The 27,712-nt window shown below is 34.5% G+C and overlaps 1 protein-coding gene across 1 annotated transcript in view; it reads left to right on the top strand.

Annotated features, from left to right (window-relative positions):
* Positions 1 to 27,712, top strand: part of LOC145666303 (synaptic vesicle glycoprotein 2B) — a 120,478-nt gene that overhangs the window by 89,088 nt on the left and 3,678 nt on the right. Inside the window, exons 8-13 of the mRNA XM_081733388.1 lie at positions 1,346 to 1,467; positions 8,881 to 9,119; positions 13,803 to 13,963; positions 16,177 to 16,430; positions 20,225 to 20,384; positions 26,709 to 26,836. Coding sequence (XP_081589514.1) covers positions 1,346 to 1,467; positions 8,881 to 9,119; positions 13,803 to 13,963; positions 16,177 to 16,430; positions 20,225 to 20,384; positions 26,709 to 26,836 — 1,064 coding nt within the window. The remainder of the gene's footprint in view (positions 1 to 1,345; positions 1,468 to 8,880; positions 9,120 to 13,802; positions 13,964 to 16,176; positions 16,431 to 20,224; positions 20,385 to 26,708; positions 26,837 to 27,712) is intronic.

Raw genomic sequence — 27,712 nt, 5'->3', positions numbered from 1 at the left:
ATTAAACTGCTAAAAGACAGTAAATAGGGTTACTCAATTCCATATCTTTTATTATATGTAACCAACATTTCTTTGCTACTGTCCAGGTTGCATAGAAACTAAGGAATGTTATAGATTTCAGACGGGATATGGATACTTAACGCTACCGTTTACCTGTGCATATGATACGGATTGTGTCCATTAACAAACTCAGCCGAGGCAATCACTCAGTTGATTGCAAAAAACAGAATTCATAAATTCATTCTCGTTCAAGAGTTATTATGTAGGTAGAGTACGGCCAATACAATGTTATGAGTACGTTATCTTAATAAACTAGTGATTATTGGCAACTACCTTATTATTCATATATTTCGGAGTCCTGATTCCTCACTGCGTCAAAAAGAATTCTATTTTGCAGGACCATTTCGTGCAAATCTTTACAGATCAGTTTCAAGTTCGAAATTTTATCAATAGCCAACAAGTTCTGCTTCACATAAAGCTTTTATCACATTCAACAATCATTGGATGTTTGCATTACTGACTGGTATAAATAGAATATATTTGCATTGTTTTGAACATGTTTGTTTCAAATCTGCTCTGTCGTAAAGCACACTTCCTTATTGTTTTTACAGATTTCTTCCTTTCTCTTTACGTCAATCGAGGTACTTTATAAACGATACAGACCTCTTGGTTGTTTCAGCATTAACACTTGTAATATTCATATGTGTTCGTTTCGTTATACTTAGTTGAAATTCTATGTTTGTCTAGGTCATTTGAGTAAACTTTCTTTTCAATAGTTAGTCTTGCTTATCTAATATAAATAAAATAAAGAGATTGTTTCTGTGCCTGTCTGTATGCGGCTTGAGGTCCAAATGAGTGGACCAAGAGTTACTAAATGTTGGTCGCGGGTACCTTGGTCCAGGCTCCAGACCAAGACGAACCTTTTTCTTTTTTTCAAAATTTGAATCAGAGGGTTTCAGGGGGGGGGGGGCATTTACTGGGATATGTAAAAGTAGTAGAAAATGACCGATATTTTTTCTTTCGTTGTTCAGTTTGTTTACATATGTTACCTGACCCATGCGAAGAACGGGTATTACAACTAGTTTTCAATAATTGTCTTAATTATTAATTATGTATTATTTGAGAAATACGTAAGCACTTGTTTAACACATTCACTTTTTAGAGACTTGGGTATAATTCATATTTAATACATTATATGACCAAGTGATTACAGTCGTGTAAGTAAACAATCTATTGTCAGACGCAACGAAACATATTACATTCGAAAGTGTGCTTTTAAAATTTTCTAAAAGTTTTATTAACCGGGAGACAAAGAAGCTTAACTAGAAACTGTTCTATTTACTAGATTGGGAGGAAGTGGTCCAGTTATTTGGTCCTACTTTGCAGAATTCCAACCTAAATCAAAGCGAGGTGCTATGTTGAGTTTTATGGCTGCATTTTGGACGTTAGGAAACCTTTTCGTGGCTGGTAAGTATATATCCATTATCTATCTAGTGACCAGTTATTATTATAATTATCATTATGACCACGAATTATTATTATTAAGAGAGAAAAGAAGACACTGTGTCTCGCACTATATAAGGTTTTGACTTGACATCGCACGTTTATGTCTCTAAAGCTAAAAGAAACGGATGATTAATGAAAATGAATGATTTTGGAAGGATTTGTGAAGTGAAAATGTCAGAGACAACGGAGAAAAGCTGTTTTAAGTTGATAGTAAAACAAAATTTTGACACAATGAATAAAATTTTCACACCGAGATTCGAATATTTATTTTTACATCCAACGTTTTGTTTCTATCATCGTAATTATTATAGAGCTGAAAAGCATGCTTACTTGTGGTTTAGTAACTTAATTCTACAAATACGAGGGCTACCCAGAAAGTACAAGACGTTTTAGCCTATCACGGCAGTGGGAGAGGTTAGAGTCGCCATCTTGGTGTTACAATGTTACCACACTCAGTACGCATCCAACGTAGTATCGTGAGGGCTGTAATGCTCTTACTGTGCTTTCTGTGACGTGTTACAATGTGCGCTGCAATAGAAAATTCCGCCTCTTGTGAGGTGCGTTCTGTGATTAGGTTTCTGTTGGCAAAAACTCACAAGCCAATTGAAACCCATCGCCAACAAGCGACGTGGAAATCTTAGCGCGAACGCACGTCCATACACGACCAAGCGTACGCGAGAGCTCTTGGATGATTTTGGATGAGAGGTGTTCGATCGCACACCATACAGCCCGGATTTAGTGCCGAGCGACTACCACCTCTTCCCAGCGACGAAGACATGGTTCGCTACACAACGCTTTGATACTGACACCGAACTTCACGTCGGTCTAAGCCAGTGATTGAAATCGCAGGCAGGAGATTTCTACCGCGGCGGTATTGAAAAACTTGTTCCGAAAAAGCGCCTTAATTTGCATGACGATTATGTGGAAAAGTAGCTTAACCTTTGAAATGTATATAATATAATTTGGTTTGTTCATTCTGTTACTTATTATTATTATTATTATTATTATTATTATTATTATTATTATTATTATTATTATTATTATTATTATTATTATTATTATTATTATTATTATTATTATTTCAAAACTATTACTTCTGGGTAGCGATTGTATTGTCAATGTTGAATGAAAAAAAAAATATGGAAAGATGAGACATAGACCAATTTATACAATTTATTCACGTAAACAAAATTACAGGCTTAGATGTTAAAGTTCATCCGTAATTTTCGATAGAATGTAGGAAACATAACTACTTTGTAAACCTCAAAGTTGAGTTGTACGAGAACCTAGATATTGACTGAGGTGAAAGTGATCCTCAAACATTCCCCATTAAGATCTTCATTGTGACGGAAGATCCTTTTTTGTATATACTTCTTATATTTTTTTGTCTATCTAAAACTTTCCTTCCTAAAAATTTCCCCTAACCCTCGAGTTCTTTTGTCATTCGAGCAAAGTGTCTCCATCCTAAACGTCTTGATTTTACTATAAATATACTATTCAGTGATGAACACGTTTCGCTAAATGTTGTTTTGTGTGACTTTCCGAATGCGTCGCTTTCTTCGTCTACATCTGTACAACATGTTTTATGTTTGAAGTTTGTTTTTAGACTAGTTGTAAGCAACCGTCATTCCGGCTTGTAATTCCGAACCTGGATGAAAAGAAAGAAAGAAAAATGTAATTAAAGGAATGTTGCCACAACTATTACCTTGTACGGGTACTTATATCCTGCTGTTTTGCAAGCCCGCATAACAAATATGTAATGTTAGTTACATACATGCAAAGTGTTCTTACAAGGAACAAGAAACACTCATAAATTTCCACCGCCAATCTCCCTGAACCGAAAATCGAAAAAGAGCTTGTTAGGCGTTTAGATCTGGCAAAAATCTATGTGAATACCAGACTCCTTTTCATGCAACAGACTCAGTATGTTCATAACTGTCAGGAATATGAGTGCCATCATTAGGATAACACAATCTCCTAGTTAACTGTGTTTTGCCCTTTTAGCATACACAGTTCTTATAATAGGCCTAAACGTTGTTTTCAGACAACGAACGAAATAAGTGCTACAAAAATCATTTTTTCTCCATTTTCTGAAAAACCTTAGCACACGAATTAAAAAAAAAAAAAAAACTTCATGTCTGTCGTCTCTCGACTAAAGGCCTATATATGAGGCGCCTAATATCAAAATCTGCCATATCCATTTCGCTTAGTTTCGAGTAAACTCGCAAAACGTGTAGTGAAGCTCCATATACACGCGTACAAAATCCCATATTTGAACTAGTTTTTTTTTTTTTTTTTTTAGTATGAAATATTCAGCTTTTAAACAAATTCTGTTTCCATGGAATTCCTTTAGATCAAACATATAACAAGCGATATTTAACTCAGTTTCGGTATAAAAAAAAAAATGAATTTGGAGGCTTTTGACACTAGGCGCCTCATATCTACTTTGGACAATCTTTTAGTTAAGCGTAAATTAAAAGCTAAATTTAAATTTTGGGATATATCTTACTATCCATGCTATGTAGTGTTATCTTGTTAGTCTTATAATAAAGTACGGTAGTTGATAAGGAAGTAACACTTCACAATCAGTTTCACTGTAATATAGGTAGCGTAGTTGTAATGCAGAATCAATTTTAAGTTTTCAAATAAATTCGTTTCTTTTGATTTTCTCAAAAACTACGCATATGGTTTTTACACTCATACCATTTCATTCAGTTTAATAAGATGTATAGATTGGTATATGTTCCATGTTTCGACTTTTTCCACCGTTAAATGTTAATAATATTGTATTATTATTATTATTATTATTATTATTATTATTATTATTATTATTATTATTATTATTATTATTATTATTATTATTATTATTATTATTATTATTATTAAAGATATTTTTGAAACCCTTGGTGAGAGTATCCTTTGTGTGACCAAAATTCAAAACCATGCAGGGGCGAATCCAGGACCGACTTCTGGGGGAGGCGGTAGGCTACTTTTAAGGGCACCAAACTTTAAAATGGGTTTTATTTATATATATAAAATAAGAAAGTTTTCCTCTTCTGGGGGGAGTATCGCCCCGATCGCCTCCCCTGGATCCGCCCCTGTATACAATACAATTACACAGCGAATAAAACGTACATCGCGTACGTAAAAACGTAGGTTACATGCGTAAATCCTGCAGTTCTTGAACTTAATGTACGACTATATATCTATTATCTTCCAGCAAAGTATAACTGAAAACGTATGTTTTGTAATACTTTCCGTATAAATGTTTCTGCTATACATACTTTCCATATGAAAGAAAGAGCTGGAGGCCTATATACGGAGAAAGAATCTCACACACACATGGACGTATATAACATATAGCTCACGTATATAATATATGTGTACGTATATAATATACGGAAGACTGTTAGATGTCAGATATCCTGCAGCGGTATGATACAGGGTGCGCCAGCGTTCATACGTATTTGACTTGCGTACTACAATGACGTACTGCATGAATGCGCGCCAGCTCGTGCCGCATTTGTGTACTAATGAGCTGCCATTTCGAGTGTGACAGTGATATGGAGCGGTGGAGTTCACAGCATCGTGCCTTTGCTGCTGAAAGTTATTTCAAAAATAGCGACTCTGTTATTGCTACCCAGCGTCTATTTCGGCAACATTTCAACTTGGGACGTCATGGGAAAGTTCCAGATGGACGGATCATTGTGAGGTGGGTACGTGCATTTCGAACAACAGGCTCTGTTTGCAATGGCAAACCGGAAAGAAGTAAAAGAACTGTGCGGATACCAGAAGCCGTGGAAAATGTTCGTGCTGCAATATTGCGTACCCCAAAAAGATCTGCTCGTCGTCATTCGCAAACTGTGTATATGTCCGATCGCTGATTCAGGAGAATATTGCACGAAGATCTCCATTTTCACCCATATAAGCTGCAGATTGTTCAGGAAATTAGGCCTCGCGATTGGGTTTCACGAGAAACATTCTGTTTAACCATGCGTGATCTTCGCCAAAATCCTCAAATGTTGCACACCATCCTGATGTCAGATGAAGCTCATTTCGAGTTATGTGGTTCAGTGAATAAACAGAATATGCGTTATTAGAGTGATGTAAACCCGCATGAACTGCACATCAAGCCCTTGCACAGTCCTCGTGTCACAGTGTGGTGTGGAGTTGCTTCCTTTGGGATTATTGGTCCTTGCTTCTTTGAGAATGACAGCAGTGTGGCTGTAACTGTCACCAGTGAACGCTACCTAAAGATGCTGCAAGACTTCGTTCTTCCCCAATTAGGTATGGTCGGTGTGGATGTGGAACAATTATGGTTTCAACAAGACGGAGCGACATCGCATACAGCCAGAATTTGCATGGATTTCTTGCGACAGACATTTCCAGATAGAGTAATTTCCCGTTTTGGTGACAATTTCCTGGCCGCCTCACTCACCTGATCTTTCATGTGCAGACTTTTTCCTTTGGGGCTACCTGAAGCAAGAAGTCTTCCGAACACGTTGTGCCACCATTCCTGAATTGAAGGATCGCGTCAGAACTGCCGTCGGCAATCAGTATTGCCAACAACCTCTGAAGAAAATAGGCTAGATGGCCTTCAGAATTAAGCTTTTTTGTGCAAAAAATGGCTAGATTTTGAACTGCTAATCTATAACCCATATTGTAGATTTTAAACTGCTTTTTTGTGTAAGATTATAAGTGAGATAGTAAAATTTGAAATGTTGAATTTTATGCGCTGAAGACTAACAAGCAATATACATGACTAAATTACAATAAAATCCATCAACAACTCATCTGATTTGTAGAAGTCAACAGCCATATTATCAGTTGAATTGAAACAAGTCATCATCGATAACGTCGCAACTAGCCGAGGTGCTGGAACTGGATGCACCATCGTCGGATTGTGGACTGTCGTGTTTGTGTAGACTGCCATTGTCCGAATATTCAGTAGTATTTCTTTCAGCAGGTCACAGTCCTTACAAATACTTCTCCGCACATCAATATGAATCATCATGATTGTATTGATGATTCATTAGGTATCCTATTTATTTCCTTTAATAAACAAAAACAACCTCAGGGCCTTCAAGAATCGAACAGTTTACTAAATTTGTATTAGAAAACTTTCATTCTTGGAATGAAATGCAAAAATTAAAATATTTAAAAAGTAGCAGCAAACGGGACCATTACGGGAGCGACATTAAAATTATTTCTGAATCGATAAGTATTCTTAAGTAGTTGTAAATCTGAGTAGAAAAAGAAGAAATATGAAAAACAAAATGTTTGTTGCGTAATAAAACACCCTCTGTCTAGAGAAATCAATTAATACAATACCATAAATGACAAATAGGCTAATTAAAAAAAATACTCATTATTTTCAAAGAAAATGCATTTTAGTATTAATTTAACGGCTAATAAAAAAGACAAAAATGCCAAAAGAGTTTCATAAAATAAGCTATATTTAAGGCTATAAGTATTTCGTAGATTTGTATGGCTAAATACATCTCCAAATAGGCCAGATTTAGCCAAAAAATAGGCTAAATTGGCATCACTGTCGGCAATGTCCCAGGTAATACGTTACGCCGAGTTATGGAAAGTTTCCAACGCCGCTTAGATGAATGTGTTGTGCAGAGGGGGCATCATTTGAGAGAAGTCATATTCAAAAAGTGACCCACGCAATGGACAATGACTTACACATTAGTAAATGGCATACCTTTAACTATTAATTGACATAAGAGGTAATAAATAAATTACAGTTACTGCCTGACGGTGTGTTTTTAATATCCTACTATGAACGCTGCCGCACCCTGTATAACATCTAAGCGGGAAAGGGGCAGTACCTATGTAGCATATGCTTAATGTAGGCTCCTTCTACAAATTTCGGTAGTAAACATGTGGATTCCATATATTTCTAAAATATACTACTGTCCGGATAGCGGATTTTTCTCAACGTATTGAATTAGTTTTTCTTTTTTCTTTCTTTCTTTTTCTTTTTTGTTTCTTTTTTTTTTTTTTTAGCATAATAGGCTTTCAGTGCTTAATTTTCTGCATATTAGTTGCGACAATACAAGGTTTAATTTGGAGTAGTAACGCATTTCCACAATTTAACTGTACCCCCTCGTTCTTGTCTCTGCATAAATATGTAATGCAGGTCTCTACATATGTAAATATGTAAATACTATGTCTCTGCAGGTAAATATGTAATCACCTGCTCTGCATTATAAGAATCTTGCAGTACGACTTACAACAGGGGTGCCCACAAGGGGGGGCTATGACGCAAACTGCGTCATTGAAATATTTTTGGGGGGGAAATCTATATAAATATGTTTGATGGGGGGGGGGTAAAATTAATCGAAAAGAAGATTTTTTCATGGGAGAACACCTACGGATAGACAATTGGGGGGTGCGTCATGGACATAAGGGGGGTGGGCACCACTGCTTACAAGATTATATTATTACGTCTGTCTGTTACTCCACTGACTCTCACGAACGAAAGAGATTTTTTATTTTATTTCTGTTTTCTCAATAGATAGCTAGAATGATTATCACTGTTGAGTTCTTTAATGAGTCAATCCATTAACAGCTTCACGGATTACGGAAATTTTAATTGAGGCCACCAATACCTCGTTTAAAATTATAATATTCTTGCACTTTTTAAAACATTCTTTATAATAAAAAGATAAAAAAAAATATGCTGCCTCTCGTAATGTAAAATGTCCATCAAATATCTCGTTGGTACAATGACAAAAATCCGTTATCCGGACAGTGGTATATTGTACAAATATTCGGATTCCTTATGTTTATTACGGAAATATGTACGGAGGATACGTTATAATATACTGCATACATACTGCTCCTTTCCCGCTTAGATGTTACATCATAGCACTGCAGGATGTCTGACATCTAACAGTCTTCCGTGTATTACATACGTAAGCTATATTTTATATACGTCCATCTGTATATGAGATCCTTACATTCTATATACAGTTCTTTCTTTCATACGGAAAGTACGTTTAATCGGAACAGTTATACGAAAAGTATTATAAAATATACATTTCTAGTTATACGTTTTCGGCCTGATGTTACATAGAGTTGTATGTTAAGTTCAAAAACTACAGGATTTACGCATGTAAACTACGTTTTTACGTACGCCATATATTTTTTTTCTCTGTAGAATCAAATGATCCTCTTTAGTTTTTTTTTTTTTTTTTTTTTAGCAGAAGTTACTGTTATTGTTTTATCGTCATACAGCTCTACTTCATCTTATGGAGTCAGTGTTTTCTTTATTTCCTTATATTTTAGAAATAGATTTAGAGTATATAGATTTTTCTATGTAAGTTACAAATGAAGAATCTAAAATTATTTCTGGAATCGTAGGCATGGCTTGGCTGTTTATTCCTTTGGACATTGGTTTCTCTACTGAGAACTTCACGTATAATTCCTGGAGAATTTTCTTACTGCTTTGTGCTATTCCCAGCTTCATCGTTGCTTGTCTTCTGCTCTTCCTTCCGGAGAGTCCCAAGTTCCTTCTGAGCCAAGGCCACCAGAAACAGGCTCTGTGCGTCTTCCGTAGGATATACTCCATTAACATCGGGAAGGATGAGAAGAACTATCCGGTAAGGTTTTCACTAATGTTATAGACAATAATTTCAAACTTTTAGATAAATCATAGAGTCAATAATAGTAATAATACAAATTTGAAAGAAGAAACCATAAAAGATAAAAGGAAAAATATTTCTGGGTCATCCAATGAGAATATTAGGTTGCGAAACACCAACAATTCTTTCCTTATATGTAATAACTTTTGGGGGTAACCATAACCCATATATGATTTTATCCAATAATCTGCTATACTCAGTTATAACAGTATTGAGAGTTGAAATCTTATATTTTCAATAGTCATGCGTTTACAATTTTCGTTTTACTGTTATATGAATAACAATTAGAAAAGCTTGCTTAACTTATCAAGAAAAGAATATAAATATTTATTATTTCACTTGATATTAGTATTATGCCTTTCTTTCTTAAATATCATCACGAAATATAGATACTGTACAGTACGTAATAAAATTTCGGGTGGGAGCGCGGTGGCCCAGTGGTAGAGCGTTCACCTCCGGTGCTTGGGGTCCCTGGTTCGATCCCAGCTCGCGCCGTGTGGACTTTGTGGTGGACAAACACCGTGCTCCTGGGCTTTCTCGGGTTCTCCCGTTTCCTCCCACTTTCTTCATTCCACCATTTCACTCATTTCTCATTATCACCGTCTCATTTAGCCTAACCGGCATAACCGTGGGACGTTAAATTTAAAGATTTCATTTCAAAATTTCAGGAACATATATATAACCAAACGAGTAGCATTTCAAAGTAACAAAGTGCATAATCTTAAAGAGTAAACTTATAAATTTTTTCCAATACCACTCATTTTACAAACACTGTATTTCGGGAACCGTGTATCGCCTGATATACATGTCGACGTGGTAATCGAACTCTTGCCACCCACGGTCCGACATGTCTTCGGAGACTGTGGCTGTTACTTGTTCAATTCTTTTCAGTTCCGCATCAACAGAAGAGGGACATACACAAGGTCCTTTATATAACTCTATTGAAAAATCACAAGAGGTTATGCCCGTTAACCTAGGAGACCATTTTAGCACTCATTGATCGGTTGCTTCAAAACGGTCAATCCAACGGTAGCTCTGCCAAAGCCCTAACATTACAATGAGAATATGTGTGTGGGGGTGGAGCGTCCAACTGGACGACGTGTGCAACAATGGCAGTAACCAGTTCTGTAGCATCTGAAGGAAGGACTCTCTAGTTACAGCAGTGGCGGATCAGGGGGGGGGGGGCAGAAGAGGAAACTTTCTTATTTTATATATATAAATAAAACCCATCCCAGAGTTTGGAGCTCTTAAAAGTAGCTCTAAGTAGCAGTATTACAACCCCCTCCCCAGAAGTCCGTCCTGGATCAGCCCCTGAGTTACAGTTTGTTGTTTAAACAACAAAGGCTCATAAAATTTCATGTGATACATGGCAAAATAAATAAATAAACTTTTTCCTTTAGAGAATCTCGGTTATATGGATTTTCTATTTCCTAAATTTTATAATTGTGCCTGTTTATTTTCCCACTTGTATGAAATGTTCCTTCGTCCGTAAAAAATGATCGGATTCACAAAAAGCATCACCTCTGACTTCGAATGCACAGTAAAACTGGAATCGCTGGTTTTTGTCTTTAAGATATTATTTTTGCACTAACTGTAGTCTGTACAGTTTCATGTTTAATGTTTTACAGAAAAAGCGCCACACAGTCATGGTTGGCATATTCAACTCATGCAAAGCTCTGCGTATAGATTTTATTGGGTTCCTTGTGAAACTTCTCTCACTCGTTCAATGTTATTTGCGCTCACACCTGGCCGACTATTCCTCTTCTTGACACAGAAACACCTAGTTCCAACAAACTTTAGATGCCAATTGTAGACTGCCTTTCTCGTTACTGCTGCTTTCTCGTACTTCATCATAAATTTACGTTGGAGATCTGTCGCACTCTTTGTTTTGTCAAATTCTAGCATGCAAAAAGCCTCTTCAGCTCCAGAAAGCGCCATGTTGATTATGACACCACCTAGCGACGATATATGGAACTGCACGTAATACCTGCAATAAGAAAAAAGACTTACAATTTTACTCTTTGAAATGGTGTACTTTGTTACTTTGTAATACGACTCATTTGGGTAATAATTACTTTAAAGTGTTCCCGGACTTTTGTTGCACGGTGTATGTATAACTCAAGTTACAATTATAATAATAATAATAATAAAAAAACGTATTTAAACTTACCATTAAGAAAACTATTGTTGACCTATGATTGCTTCAGCCATATTTAATCCCGAGGTATTGCAAACATTCCAAAACGTATGTAAAAATATGAAATAAACCAAATACTGTATTACTGCTTCTCTTTATTTCAAATGTAGCCGTCATTAGCATGACGGTGTGTAGAACCAGATGTCATTATATTTCATGTTGTTTAAGTGAAACATCTCCATGTTAGGAGAGGGTAAAGGAACTTAATTTGCGCAACGAATAACCAGTATTATGAAGAATAATCCATCGAGACGACTAAGGAATCAAAGTAGGACAAGTTTGGACCAGAAGTCGCCCTTCCCCGGTTGGTACCGTTGAAAATAAGTAAATATTCTTTTTGTACGAATATCACGCAAGACATACATGGAATATGAAAAGCACATTGGAGGCCATTATTTGTGACTGGCATTACCAACCATATAGTTGCAGTAAGCCGTAAGTATCATGATTTTCATGGAGATGAAATAAACAAACATATTATTAACAAGTGTGCAAAATAACAGAAACAACTATGAACAAATATTATATTTGTTGAAAAGAAAATATTCAGTAAATGTCCCAATTTTTGTCGAAATTGCCACTGTCATCGTAACTTTTGCAAAATAATGTGATAAATACATTTGAAATATCAAATGACATCCACATTGAAAATGGTACATAAACTATATGGAGTATATTCATATTCATATTCATTTTATTTCGTCTTTATGATCATACATATTACACGAATTCGTGCGTATGAATAAGAGTCGTCAGGGTATAAAAATACATAAACATACATAGTTCTAACATATACATACGAATTAATTAAAATACTACGCTACGTCTACTATATAAAAGAAACACAAAAAATAGGCATTTTAAATACTACCAATAACCAAATTCATTTACACACCTAGGAATTCATTCACGGAATAAAAGCAGCGCTGTAATAGGTAGGCTTTCAGTAATCGCTTAAATTCTCTTCTTTGTTCTGTCTTTCGAAGATATAGAGGCAGCTTATTATATAGCATAGTACCCATATACGTTGGATTTCTTTAATATAATTTAGTGCAGTGCTCTTTGCTGGGGGCGTTAAATAACTCAATGTTGGTTTTAACAAACAGTAACATACGAAATACGTATAGCGAAGGTAAAGGCAATATTTCAAGTTCCTTAAATATTGGCCTACACGAGTCGTTTGTTTTGGCCCCAGCAATAGTTCCTAAAACCCTTTTTTGAATAACGAACAACATATTACTTTTTTGGGAGTTTCCCAAGAAGATTATACCATACGAAAGTAATGAACAGAAGCAACAACTCAAATAGAATCTTGAAATCAGATCTACATAAGAATGATAGAAACAGTACATGTGGACCATAGTACATTTTCCAAATGAATTTATGAAGAATTATTTAAATCATTTGTATAGGGAATGAACTCATGTATATGTATTTTTAGTCTAGACTGTTAACTGAAGCAAGCTTGTAAGTGGATTTGCAAGATGACAGTTCGTATTATGTACAGTAATAACGTTGCTCATGATTACAGTAGTTACATTACATACAATAACTTTATATTTGAAAGTTCATAGTAACCGCCACTATCCATGTTTGCGAAAATCCATATCTTCACACCACATATGTAGCTACTGGAAATCACGTTTAATATACAGAATTCTTGCAACTATGCGACCTTTTCATCTCCGTAGTTGCACAATTGAATGTCATGAAGAAAACTCTCAACGTATATTTTTGGTGGATATTGATAATTGCAATTTCACTGTAACATATGATTATACATTCAAATGAAACTTGTTACATTCTAATGAATTATTTGAACCTTCCATAAATGTAAAGCTAACAATTTCCATTTAATAATGAAATAATTTCACTCACTTTATTTACACTGACCTCTGTAGCTACGAATTAAACCTCAAAAGCATTTGATACGAGTTCATCTCTGATTCTTCTGTCAGTAATCGTTTTCTTTGTACAGCATGGAAAGGACTTTATTTTTCACTAAACAGGATTACACCATTATATTCTAGACATTTCAATATACAAAATAGCAGGCTTAGTTTCCTTGCGCAAAAATCAACTTTCTTATTTCCTAAATTCTTAAAATTATTCGATAGTAAACTTACGACTATGTGTATTAAATTATAAGTCGAATAAACATAGTAAATAAGTTATCCAGCTTGAAATTAATTAATTACTTGTTGAAGGTCTGAGGTGTGTGTTTTAGTTTCATAATTTCACGGTGAGAATTTTTCAATAATTTTTGTTTCTTTTTCATAAAGTCACAATAATATTTTTTCTTATAGTCAAAATATAACCTGCTGTTCTAGTGTATATACCTTAAATGTGTTTGTTAAAGAAGGCAGAAAAATAGGACTCATACTTTCCCTCAAATGAATTCAATTAACAAAAATAAACTTACTGTATTTATTTTGTTATTTCAGATAAAACAAATAATTCCAGACGCTGTAAATGATTGCCGGAAGTTGTTGGTAGAGAAAAGCATGTTGAAAGACATTCTAGAAAATACGAAGGAATTGTTTGTATCTCCGATTTTGCGCCTCACAGTAATCTGCATAGCCATCAATTTTACATTTCACATTGGGTAAGTAAGAGGATTTGAATAAAATGTATACACGGTGTAAAAAAAATAATGATCTTAAAAGTACCAATAAACATGGCTTCAAAATTGCTAAAAGTATGGGAAACCATAACGCAGAAAATAACGTAAATTAAATGTATATATTTAACGGAAATCAGATGTAAATCATACGATAGGACCTGTTAGGCATAAATAGTATTTCACGAAGAAAAAATTGGTGTAGGATCCTGTAGACACTTTCCGGAATTGTTTTGAGAAGCATTTAATGTAAATGTTGGCGAACAGCGATGAACGCATAGAATAGAGTTTTTCCGGGTTTTAATCCTACCCCTTCCCTTGAACAAGATCTTTGAAAAACAAGCATCTATCATATTAAGATATGTAGACCTACACAAAAATTCTGAATCTATGTGAACATGGAAACTTAAATCCCCTCCTTTGATGAAATTCTGCGTCCGCCACTGTGGTGAAGTTTCATATATATCTGTGTTACAGTTTCGGCTATGTAACATTGCCTTCCTCAGTCACATTATGAGAGAAATATCCAATTTTGATTGCTTAAATACAATCTGAAAGACACGCCCACTTTCTCTTTACAAAACTTACACTTTTAATTGATTCTAGAAAGTAAAATTTAAGTAGATGTTGTCACTTTCTCTTCTTGTGCACCTGTTTATAACCTTTTACACCTGTTATAAATTTTTTAATTGGTTAAGAACTAAACTCTTAATTAGGTGTTTGTCACTTACACTTTCTGTTCACTATTGTCCACCTCCTGTTCTCCATTATCACCTTTGATTAACATTGTACATTTGTCCTAATAGCTCATGTTAATCCTTTTAATTCTTTCTTTCTACTTTGTCTATCATCTTTTCCCATAATTCATGTATCAAATAGACCAATAGACCAACTTCTCCTTCCCATATTTTGGTCAGTTGGAATTTTATTAGCAATCTTGAATTTTCCAAAGCTACAATGAATAATTTACAAGTTTCATCTTATGCATGCAATCAGATTCTATCATCGTATAGCTATCGTTAGTGCATTAGTCTGTTTTCAAGTTGCAGTTCGATGCAAGAGACCGGAATTCGATTTGCAATGGATCGGCTTTCACTTTAAGCTGGATATCCACGTTTCGTATAAACTCCCATGACGAAAAGTAATTTTAAATTCCATGTAAATCCATCAATCAAGCTGTAGTATAGTAAATCACATACTCTAATTGAACTATGACTGTGTATTGTCTGTGAGAAAGTTGTAAATATCAACTACTTTGATATATTTTATATATACAGAGTCCGCCAGAAAAATGTATCCACTCTTTGTCAACCTGTATCAGGATACTGGCATTGACAATTGTTATGAAATTTAAGTATGTTGTAGTATGATTTTTCGACCAACAGATGTCGGTACTGTCAGCACGGTTAATAAGATAAGAAAATGGCAGGAGCACGCTTGACGTTCGAGCAGCGTAAGTACGTTTTGAAGTGTTTTATCAGGTTTGGGAATACTATCAAAGTGCAGCGTCAGTGGAGAGGGGAGTTTGGTACTCAATCACCAATCCGCCTAACAATCAAACGCATTGTTGACAAGTTTAAGGCACATGGAACGATTTGTGATATTCACAAAGGAAGATCGGGAAGAACGCCCACAGTAGCAGCGAGTTCTGCTTCGTCGGCTCTCGTGTTAGAAAAGTTTGAAACATTTTGAATACCTATTTTAAATATATGCTTGCTTGAAGGTTTGTAACACATGTTTGAACACTAATTAAACGTAATTAAGAAGTATGATATATAGTTTTTTTTTTTTCTTAAACAGTGTATACATTTTTTCTGTCGGACTTATATATACAAAATTTGCCAGGCCGAAAGCTATCGAGGAGCTGAAATGTGAACGTCACACTTTCAATTTTATATTTATATCAATTGATGGTTTATATCTTTAGGTGCAGACCTAGGTTCCAGTCGCCTATATCACAGAATTATGTTATAAATAATTGTTTGGTAACAAAGTAATATTAATATAAAAAAATTATGAAGATGGTGGATGATGATAAAAGATGGCGAACGAATCTATTTCTCCTTTATATGTTTTATTGTAACTTAAAATTATTTAATGCATGATGAGAGCATTGAAAGTAATATCAATTGATAATTTTCTTTTCTTTTTGGTTTATTTTTATTTTTATTTTTTTTTTTTATTTAAATCTTATTTAGGTACTATGGACTCATGATGTGGTTTCCAGAATTATTCGACAGATTCCAAAAATTCGAAGAACTCCACCCAAATCAAACGGCCTCTGTATGTGATGTAACGAATACAATTGCTCAGCTTGAATCCCATAATTTATGTAGCAAAAGCGTTAGTGAAACAGTATTCATGCAGTCACTAATCACGGTCTCAGCAGCTGTTCCAAGCAACATATTTGCCATCTTGTGTATTGACAGACTTGGGAGAAAGTTCTTCCTAGGTAAAATAATATTCTATTCTGTTACTTAAGTAATTCATAATTATGTAGCACATATTGGTACAGAGGCGGGTCCAGGTTGAATCTTTAGGGGGGCGGTCGTACGAAATCAAATCAAAGTAAGAGTGTGTTGAAAAAAAACAACAACAAACAAACAAGTAAAACAGAAGAAAAGGAGAAGTAGCTCTTCTTTAGAATTAACTTATTTAGAAATTGATACTGATGGATTACAAATAATAATAATATAATATAATAATAAGTAATAGTAGGATAATAATTGCTATTTATTGCTTTATTTGACTTCTGCAACGTAAAACAAAAAAAAAAAAGTAAGACCTACCTATTTTAGGTTTTGTTTTACATTTACGTTTATAATACAAAGGTGAAAAGTCATAGGATAAGTTTTATTTTTAAAATTAAGAAACATCCTATATAGTCTATATAAAAAATTAAGGTAATCGCCCCCCCCCCCTCCGCCTCTGTATTGGTTCATACATGAGGTATCATAAAATTTGAATTGTTTTGCAAGCTTTACCACTTGAAGAAAAAATGGAATGGGAGAATTACTATGTGATGCCAATATCAGGTGTAGTCGGGAAGCGTTTTGGTTTGGTTGGTCAAGGGGGGGGGGGCGCTAAGACGAGTTCTTGTTCCGGGTGACAACTAGCCTAGTTGCATCGCTGAGTGTAACACTATTATTTATAAAAAGTGATTAGCTTTGGTCAGATTTTATCTTTAATTAAGGGAATGCAGTCCAGAGCTAGAAAGAACGGCATTCAAATCGTTTCTTATATGCCCAAAGAAGGGCGCCCATCAAGAGAGACAAGGTGGGGAACTTGCCCCCCCCCCTAGAAGAAATTGTACTTCAGAATATCAAAAACCCAATAGAATTTTTACATTAGTTACAGCAAAATTTGAAACTATATTTGAAACGTCGCTTATACTTGCCCCCCTGGAAACTACAACATGGGCGCCCTTGTGCCCAAATCATCGGAGTTTACTTTCTTCTTACTACTAAAGTCGCCTTTACCGTTCCTCGGATTACTCCATTGCTAATTTTACCCTTTCGCGTCACTCCACACATCCACTGCAATATCTTCATCTCAGCAACATGCAACTTCTGTTCCTCTCTCTTCTTAGTCGTCCAACAGAACACTCCTCTGTATAATACGATGCTACTGTTACACTACTGTTTTGTAAGGTTTTCCTTTAAGGCGTATTGGTACCCTATGATCACATACGACTCCTGCTGCCACTACAGACAGGCTCCAGGGGGTACATTCCCACTGTTGTTTCACGAACGCCGGGACGACATGAAAACAGAACATAAGCGGAAATATTAATATGTGCACAAATGTTAATATTTCGGACAGCATTGATAGATTCAGGTCATATGGCTCTCATACGCTTCTTGTGTAAACTCAACTGTTAAACTTGGTTATCTTTAATATGTACTAATATTTCTGTACAAACTGAGGAAAATTAAAGATCACAGCTCCACAAGAAATAGGGTTGATTCATCCTTCTTCTTGATTTCTCCTTCTTAGAGTATAAGATGGATTGTAATAGTTTGTAAAGGACAGAAATAAATGATTTATAAGTACACGATCATAAGTTAGAAAAATAAACACACTGCTGAACAAGACTGCACTTATTTAATATAAAAAACACATTTACACGTGACGTTTCGATCTTCTAGCCAAGTCACGTGTAAACGTGTTTTTTATATTAAATAAGTGCAGTCTTGTTCAGCAGTGTGTTTATTTTTCTGATTTTATTCGCAAGACGTTGACTATGATTGTGGACTATCGTCTTTCGGAACACATATTTAAAAAAAAACATTGTATGTTATAATTCCTATTATTTTCGACGTTTCATAACAAGAAATACAAAATAAATTAACAATATAGAGGTATTTATTTATTTATTTCTAGACACAACAGACTACATAACCCAATTACAGTGTCCGTTACATGTATTAAGCAACTATATTTTCTTAACTATATATGATAGACAATTCGACTTGAAAGTCGGCCAACAAATGCAAATGGCGGCATCCACCATTTGTAAATTTCTTCACAATTTTTAATACAATTTTTGAATAAGTAATTCAAAATACACACACTTATAGCATACTTGGCTTATATAGCTGATGCATCTATTAAAACACCATTAATGGTGAAGAAGACAAGAAAGAAAAAAAGGAATTGCTTACGTTTATGGCTAATTTGTGATATTTAAGTTCAAATGTATTTTGAAAGAACTAAATACTCGTACAATAGTTTGCATCACAAATTCATTCTATTTCCTGACTATTGTATTGCCTTTTTCCTACATACATATTTTCCTTTCCATTCGTGCATAACTGATATTAATTCCTATATTGATTTCTAAAATTTATGTAAAGTCAAGTTACATATATAATGATTTGATTCTGTTGTGATTTGATAAACTGAATTAAGCAAACATTTATGGGTTTTCTTTTATAAATATACTAATTGTAAACTTGACGGTGTTTAATGTAATATTGTATTAATCTGAGCACACGTTGACCCATATGTCTTTGACGAAGTATATGCTGTAGAATGAAATAAATTACTTGTGACTCCTACAGGAGTCATTACAAGTGGAATAAAATAATTAAGTCTCCTTTCACAGTGTGGAACTACGGTAGACTTCTAAATTATGGGAATTCAATACTCAAACTTCAAGTAGTACAACTGTTGCAATAGATTAATAAGATCAAAGATAGAACCTGTTCCTCGGACGCTAAATCTTCATTAGAAAGTTATTACTCACTATGCCTTATTGTCTTCTATTGCGATAAAGATTGAAACCGGAAATTGTTGATATGAACCATTTCCAGTTTCAATACATGGTTATAGGAGAAGATGGAACGTACTGTTGGGAAACTGGATTGAAAGCGAAAAACTGCATCTCGATATATCTTACCATTTTTGCTCTATGGAAATCAGTATTGAAACCGAAAGTAGTGAAGAAAAAAAAAAACTTCCGGTTTTGGTAGAGTGTTGCGGATTGTGATGGTATGTTTCCTCGATATCTTAAATCGATTGCAAAAAACCGCTTTCGCTATATATAACAATTTTGTTTTACGGTGATAAGTGTTGAAATCGGAAATGGTTTATTTTAAATACTTCCGGTTTGAATAGGGTTAACAGAGAAGATAAAAGCTATTTCTGGGATGCCGAATATTTTTTTTTAATCTCGACATCTCACCGTTTACGCTGTGTGGAAATCAGTATTGAAGCCGGAAGTAGTAAATTTCAATCACTTCCGGTTTTGGTAGAATGTTCGGCATTGTCATGGTATGTTGCTTTGAGACGCTAAATCGTTTACAAAAATGTTTGTCGCTATCTGCTAGCGTTTACGTTTTATGGCGATAAACGTCGTAACCGGAAATTGCTAATTCGAACCACTTTCGATTTGAATAGAAGTTTAGTGGAGAAGACGAAACCTATTCTTGGGACGCTAAATCGATTGCAGAGAACCACATCTCGATATCTCTTACCATTTTTGATCCGATACCTGTTGACAGACGGACAGACAAAGCCGTTCTTTAAGACTTTCGATACTTATGCATAGCATAGTTCGGAAGTAGCTTGTTAATAGGATATTTTGTAGTAACGATGTTTCAGTTTTAAAAATTCATCCATACAAGATAAAGTTCATAAATAACTTAAGAACAACTAAAATAATCAGCACCATAATCAATATTTACTCTTAACCCTTCAAATGTGCTGATTAGAATATATTATTTGCATTTACTTCTTTTTCAGTTTTCAGCACTTTCGTATCAGGAATCTGTGCGATAGGAATGTACTTTGTGTACAATTCAGTAGAAAATCTTGTTGTGTCAGCAGTATTCAGCAGTGTTATTAGCAGCGGTAACGCTGCTCTTGATTGCTTAATCACAGAAGTATTCCCCACAAAACTCAGGTAAGCATTTGTAGACCTTTAGTAATAAATACGTACGATCTCATCGGTGTGCATATACAATTAGTTTTGTGCTTAAAGTTTATTCTTTCACTTTAGCTAATACATGAATAAATTAGTGTATTGTTTAATTTCTATAATATTGTATAATAAGTCGTTTTTCATTTGATTAATATGTATTATCAAATCTACAGGACATCCTGTACGCTGTCAAACTTAATATTTTGGTATGAGCAAGTAAAAATCCCAACGCAATACGTGAATAACTTTTCATTTTTAGATTTATGTTTGGTGTGAGGTGTTTCGACGATACATGATCGATTCCGTCTATTTTGATATAATCACTAAAACAGCTGCACGGATTAATATTTTCATTAATTAGTTATAAATCAATTGGACGACAAGGAACTCTCCATTGGATATATCTAAGAGGGTGGGGCAAGATTCTACTAATGCTGTAATAGTAGCCTGCCATTCACCAGCAAGGAATTAGCTGAAACGAGAAACGTCTGTCCACTACAAAACTCAGTTAACCTCTTTATCTTCACATATGAATTATCAGTTTTAACCCCCTACTCAGAGTAATAATTGCTTTTCATCTTTCCCCTCCCTCTTCCATTTTACAATATTTTCCCTTCTTTAAACAGTCTGCAAGAATGCGCATATATCCGCCGGTATCCGCATCAATATAGCTTTTTTTCGATCATCATTTTGCTTTATTTAAAGATGGGAGATAAAATTGTGGATGGTCGCGAAAAGATAAGAACTTCTAATCATTTTTTGCAGCATTATTAATTTGGTATTGGGTTTTTGTAGTAATAAAGTACATTTTATGACATTTCGGGTCAATACCAGAACCGTTTCATTAGATTTTTTTTTCTTTCTGTAGTATTTTATGTGTTTTTATTGCTTTATTGCTTTCTCAATAAGCTTTTATCAGCTTCTGGCCTTTCAAATCTGAACGAAGATGCTCATTCCTTATAAGGAGCGAGATTTATAAAAAGTATCTACACTTATTTTGAATTTGAAATAGAAATATAATCCGCATCATTCACCTTTTTGTGTATATTTTTAGTTCCTGTGCAGATAGCGGATATTCATGAAAAGATAAGAACTTTAGTGATCGTTTTCCTAAGCACTATTAATACTCGTAATTTACATCGTGTAAAATAGTTTGATTACACTCTCGGGAAAAATAACCGCCAGAACAAAATTGAATTACGTTATTGTTTTGACTTTTTCTCTGCTTTTAAACCCTATAATAAATATGAAGTGTTTATCTGATTTTATATCAGTTTGTGGGGGGCTTATTCTTCTTTCTGGAAGCTTCTATGTTCTCTTTACCTTTGCATTTTGAACAAAGGCACTTATGTCGAAATGCAACAGGATAAAATATTAAATATTTGAACAGTGTATAAATTCTAAAAAAAAAAAAAAAAAAAAAAAAAAAAAAAAAAAAAAAAAAAAAAAACCGATGTTTTTGCATTTTTTTTTAGTCGATGTTAGTTTCTATTGATTTTATCACTTGTGATATAAATTTGTGCCTATACCATTTACTTTACTAAAACTACACTTTGTCACGAAACTTTTTGGCGCATCAAATTTCATATTCCATTAACCCACAAACGCCCAAGACCAGTTTTATTCGTTAGCAACTGCCTTGAACAATACCGTGTTACATCGAAAACCTGAGAAGAAAACTAAACGAAATTCGTACAACAAGAGAACGGGTAGTGTGCCTGAAGTGGAACAACGGGGGTTTGGCTAAATGAATGATAAAGCCCATGTAACGTAGTGAAAAATAAAGTGGGTCACTGGTGGCACAAGGGGCGTTTGTGGGTTAATTTGGCCATAAAGTTTACTTATTTATTTATTTACTTTTAGTACTGTACAAGAGTTAGAACCAAATTCACTATTTTTTTTTTCCCTGTCCTGTTAGCTTCGCCAAAACCATTCTTAGCTATTGCTTCTCCAAGATAGTGCTTCTAACAAAAATTATCAGTTAGAAATTCCTCTGAAAATCTCTGAAGTGTGAACAGATATAGTTAAACTTTTAGGTTATATAAGACCACTATTGATTAACCATTGATACTGATTTGGAGTGACTTACGATATAAAGACGAAGAACAGAAAAATCTGCACAAACTTTGTCCACATAAAAAGAATAAGAATTATTTATTATGTTAAACAACATATTGTAATAAATCCAAGACTAAAAGCAGTATTAGAAATACAGAAAAAGCAAACATGAAATGTAATTGTTCGTTTTAATCTAGCTTTGTGTAACTTGAACCTAATACTAGGTCACTCTCCAGATCTCTCGCTTGATAAAGAACTTTGAATGAAATTATGTTTAACTTTGGAGTTGCCAGAGTGCCCGAGTTTGAAATATGTATATGTCCCGTACGGGTCAACGAAATAAATCTACAGATTTAAATATTACATTGCTTAAAATTAATTATACAGCCACACACACACACACACACACACACACACACACACAGACACACACACACACACAAACACACACACACACATACACACACACACAAATAAATAAATAAATAAATAAATAAAATAAAAGTTCTCTGCACCGGACTCGATGTATTTTGTTATACAGAATCTAAATTTCGAAACTCCAAGACGATTGACTGTGTCAGTTTCTTATGGGCGAAAAATTTAAGCGATTTTGGATAGGGGGGGGACACATTTTTCGCCCATAAAACAAAATTGATACTGTCAGTCATTACAGTGCTTCGAAATTCGGATTCTATGTCCATACCGTGGGGTCCGCTGCACTTTTTTTTTTTTTTTTGGGTATAGTTGTGTGTATCGTCCCTCTTCAAAATCAGTCAAGTTTTTCACCCATAAAAAGGAATTGACACGATCAATCGTCCTAGAGTTTTGAAATTTGAATTCTGTGTAACAAAATACACACCCTGGGGTCGGGTGCACAGAACTTTTACTTTGTATGTGTGTTTGTGTATGTATGGCTGCCATTCACTAGCTGAAATGCTGTTCTTCGCACGGGAAGAATACTTTTATGGAAAATATTTGAACTCCCCTTAGTAGACTCATTTTAATGAAAGTTTCATGATGAAAACCGTGATATGATAAAACCATTTTTCACAGAAATGTTGTCGTGTCGACCTTAGAAATTACAGTGATATGATAAAATTCTAACTTTTTATTATTATGAAAACAATTTTATTCTCTTCCGAGTAAAGAGCCCTTCGAGAGTTGACAAATCAGAGAATTATCATGCCACCATTCTGCTCTATTTAACAATAACAAAATAGGGAACTAATTTGATTCTTTACATGAAGAGTTTCATCTTCGTAACTTGGTGGATTCGTGACATACTATATTTTTTACATAAATTTTGAGCCACTTCTATCTCCCTTATGATGCGCCCTTTAATCAATGTAACATGGTAGAAAACCAGCTCAAAATAGATAGTTACTATATTTCAAAATTCACTTCGGACTGTTTAACCGTTTCCCCGTGATGGCGATCACAAACAATAGGCAACATTACTTTCAATATATAGGAAAGATGCCGAATATGGGATACTGTTTGAAAAAAAGGAATAAAATCTTTACCAACAGATATTTCATTGATATAGCCTTTTCTGAATGCTCTGTTATGTTTGTAGATTATATATTGAAAGTTTCGAAGCAATAAAGAAATGTTAAAAGAAAGATATATACACTTTGGTACACAGTGGCATTTTTCTCAGTTCTGAAAAAGGTTGCCCAATATCGGATAGTAAGGGGTCTTAATATCGGACGGAAATTCAATAAAGATTTAAGGAAAACCACAATTGGAGAACCCTGTGCATTATTTTAATTATATTACATGGTATAAATAAAACGTAAAGTTGCAAAATATGTAATTTAACTAAACATTGTTCTATAAAATAGACTACTTTCTAAATATGTGCATATGTAAATTTATCTTAACATTGTTCTACAAAATTGTAGATGTTTTCAACATGTAGATTTACTTTAAATTAAACATTGTTCTATCAAACAGACAAATTTCTAAATATGCAGATTTTCTGGTACTTAAACATTGTTCAATAAAAGAAGCTACCTTCTAATAATGTAGATTTATTTGTAACTCAACGTTCTTCTACTCATCTACAGTAGGATCTACCAAAATGTTAAATTACTTTCAATAATCACAAACAAAGGATTTCCACGTTTTTGAATCAGTGCCTGCATATAGCTCGTGTGCCCTTGAGAAACCCTGTTTTTTTTTTCTCTCTCTCTCTCTCTCTCTCTCTCTTGACGGCAGCAAGAGCCTGGAGCATAGGCTCAGAATCCCACTTCTTCCTTCGAGCGATTTCTGTCAACTGTAATAACCGAAGAATGACATCAGCAATACCGTTCCTTAATATCTAGTATCCGATATTTGGAACCTCTGTATTATCTGATATTTGGCAACGTAGGTCGTGTGGCAACTTTCAACTATATACATCACGTAAACAGAAACGAACTACCAAAACATCATATAATTTAAGACTACTCTTCTTAGCCTATATTATAAGTATAGTATGATTATGATTAGGTTATCTTTATGGACGACATAACGCAATCAACTGCAGTATTGGAAATATTTCATAAGGTCAAAATCACAAAACACTTTACCACACTAATAAACATGTTGCAAGAGATATCATGACTTAAGTGTGTAATGGCCCACCTATTGGTGTGCAGTTACGATAACGGCCGCTAGGCTGCAGCACCTCATACGGAATATTTCTCGGTATCCGATATTGGGAAACCATCCTATATTCGGCATCTTGACCCAAAGAAAGAAATTGTAGAAAATGCTTCGTTCCCTCCTAAAAATCCTGAATTCTCAAGAACGCTGGAACAAGTCCGTTTAATTTTAGTAAAGAGTTTATACCAAGTTTCATCCTCCTAAGTTGAAAGAATTATGAGAAACTCAGTTTTAGGCATAAATCTTGACACGCTGATTCCCCTTAGGGTACGAATTTTTAATCAAAATACATGATAGAAATCCAGTTCGAGGTAGCTGATAATTATGTCTAAAAATCATTTGGAACAGTTCGTCCGTTTTCCCGTAACACTATTACAAATAAGATCCTTTTAATTTTTATATGAGTCATCCAGTTCCGAAACGGTCCTTGTCCATTTACAGCAACTCCCAGAAAACTTAGGAAAAAAAGTAAGATCTGCATGTTTTGTAGAACTGGGAATACTTCTGTGTGTTCGTGTGAAGAACTTCAACATCCTCAAATATTTCCAGTTCTACAAAACGCATCGATCCTAGTTTTTCTCGGTTTTCAGATATATTGTATTTAGTTGCTAGTTACCTAGGTATTTACAAAGATTATATTTTTATTATAACAAGAGGCTAGATTCAAATTCTTTTCATTGTTCCACCACCTACATATATTATCATGCATCCTCAACAATATTACATGCAATTATTTGGCAGAGGTGAGGATGAAATTTAAAATTAGTTTCGATAGGAATGAAGTGTGCAATGAATTCTCTGTTCTGAAACACTTTCGTAGGAAGGATATTAACAGTTGAAAATTATGGAGTGCTTTTTTCAAGATGCAGCAGACTTGATCAAAATAATGAAGTACACTCTTACTATACCAGTTAGTAATGTGTGTGTGGAACGAGTGTAAGCCTTAGGCTCGTATGAGACAAAACGGAATGTCAACAGAACTTGTGGTGGCCGAAATTTGTGTTAAGATAAACTTGAAAATGACCTGTGAATGTTTCAACATAACGGTCCTGGGAAATAGGATTGTTTCAGAAATGAGGAGTTTCCAAACATAAATAACAAGGTAGACACCCATAATCACTAACTTATTAGGTTCACGTAGTCATTCGTCATTCCGTTTTACTTCGCATGATAACTATTGAATGGAAACATTTTCTTTTTTAAAAAATTCTACCTTTTGCAGTAGATAGGTAGACTTTAATAGTAGCCATCCATATCCCATTTTCAACCATTGAAACAAATGTAGAAATTACAGATTACGCCGCTAGATGACAGCAAATATCCTCCAGATGTTGACATCTATCGGGCGAAATTGAAACTTCTAGTGCGTAATCCTTTATACCGTTTACTGGTTTATTTTTTTTTCATTTAATTTGGCACAGTAGACGTAGTATTAGTAATAATGGTAGTTGGTTTTTAGTAATAATAGTTAAAACCTACAAATAACGTGGTAATAACATGAAAAGAAACTGTACTTTCTAACTGATGTCTCCAATGATTACACAAAGGCCTGGTCTCCAATTCAATCTGCTAACTCTAATCTTCTGTTTTGTTCTTTAGGGCGACTGGTGTTGCCATATCAATGGTTGCTGCAAGGTTAGGAGGGATAATAGGAAATATTGTAATAGCAACGTTACTGGATCTCTACTGCCCAGCTCCAACGTTTATTGTGGCCGCTCTGCTTATTGGTGAGTCACAAACTATAAATACATAAGTATTCATAGAAATGTATTGGAGACTTTTCAAATTACGTGCGTAAAATTACATACTTCTCAGTCAAAAACAGATACAATATCTTACTTCTCAGTTATAATTTAATCTAGGTTTTTGTGAAAGTTAAAACAGATGAACAGAATTATGATTCACTGTGAGTAAAAATTCTCATACCTTAAAACATCCAAAACACATAAAATCTAGTTTCGAGGCACTCGTCACCTCTGAAGAAAATGTTCTACTACATAAAAGATGTGTTGTATAAAATTTAGTACAGTAATATTCTTTTTCTTTTCTTCCAATTTTATGGACGAAAAATTTAATTCGGTGAATATTTATATATAAGAAACATTTATTCTATAGAGACAAATAGTAATCAATTCCTCATACGTACATTCCACTTACCTCTCATAAAAATCTGAGCAACGTCTCATACTGTGATCATTAATATCTACCCACAAACGAATAACAGCAATAAAAACATGGTTGACTAAGCTGAAATTGGTGTACAATTGACGTAGGAAAAATATATTCTATACAATTCCCTGATTCTCATTGATTTCCAGTCTCTTTCCTTGAGCTTCCCTGATCTATAGCAACCCTGAAGGGATAGATATAAAGTAATGGCAACATTGTTATAATTCGTATCTGGCTTTATGCACAGAAGAACACTTGCTACATTTCTTCAATATAATTGCTTCCCATTTCTATGACGTTGTACAATGAGTATAGAAGGCGTTGTACACCGCCAGCGCGCCAACCTTTGTCGATGTGGCAGGGGACGCCATATGGTATGGATGATGGCTTCTTTTGTATCGTAGTGCCTTCCATGCTACTTTTTATCGAACTTT

The sequence above is a fragment of the Thermobia domestica genome, chromosome 12, assembly GCF_964235325.1.
Source record: "Thermobia domestica chromosome 12, izTheDome1.hap1.1, whole genome shotgun sequence".
NCBI classification, from domain to species: domain Eukaryota; kingdom Metazoa; phylum Arthropoda; class Insecta; order Zygentoma; family Lepismatidae; genus Thermobia; species Thermobia domestica.
The sequence above is the reverse complement of the archived record's forward strand: the minus strand, read 5'-3'. Positions and strand labels throughout refer to the sequence as shown.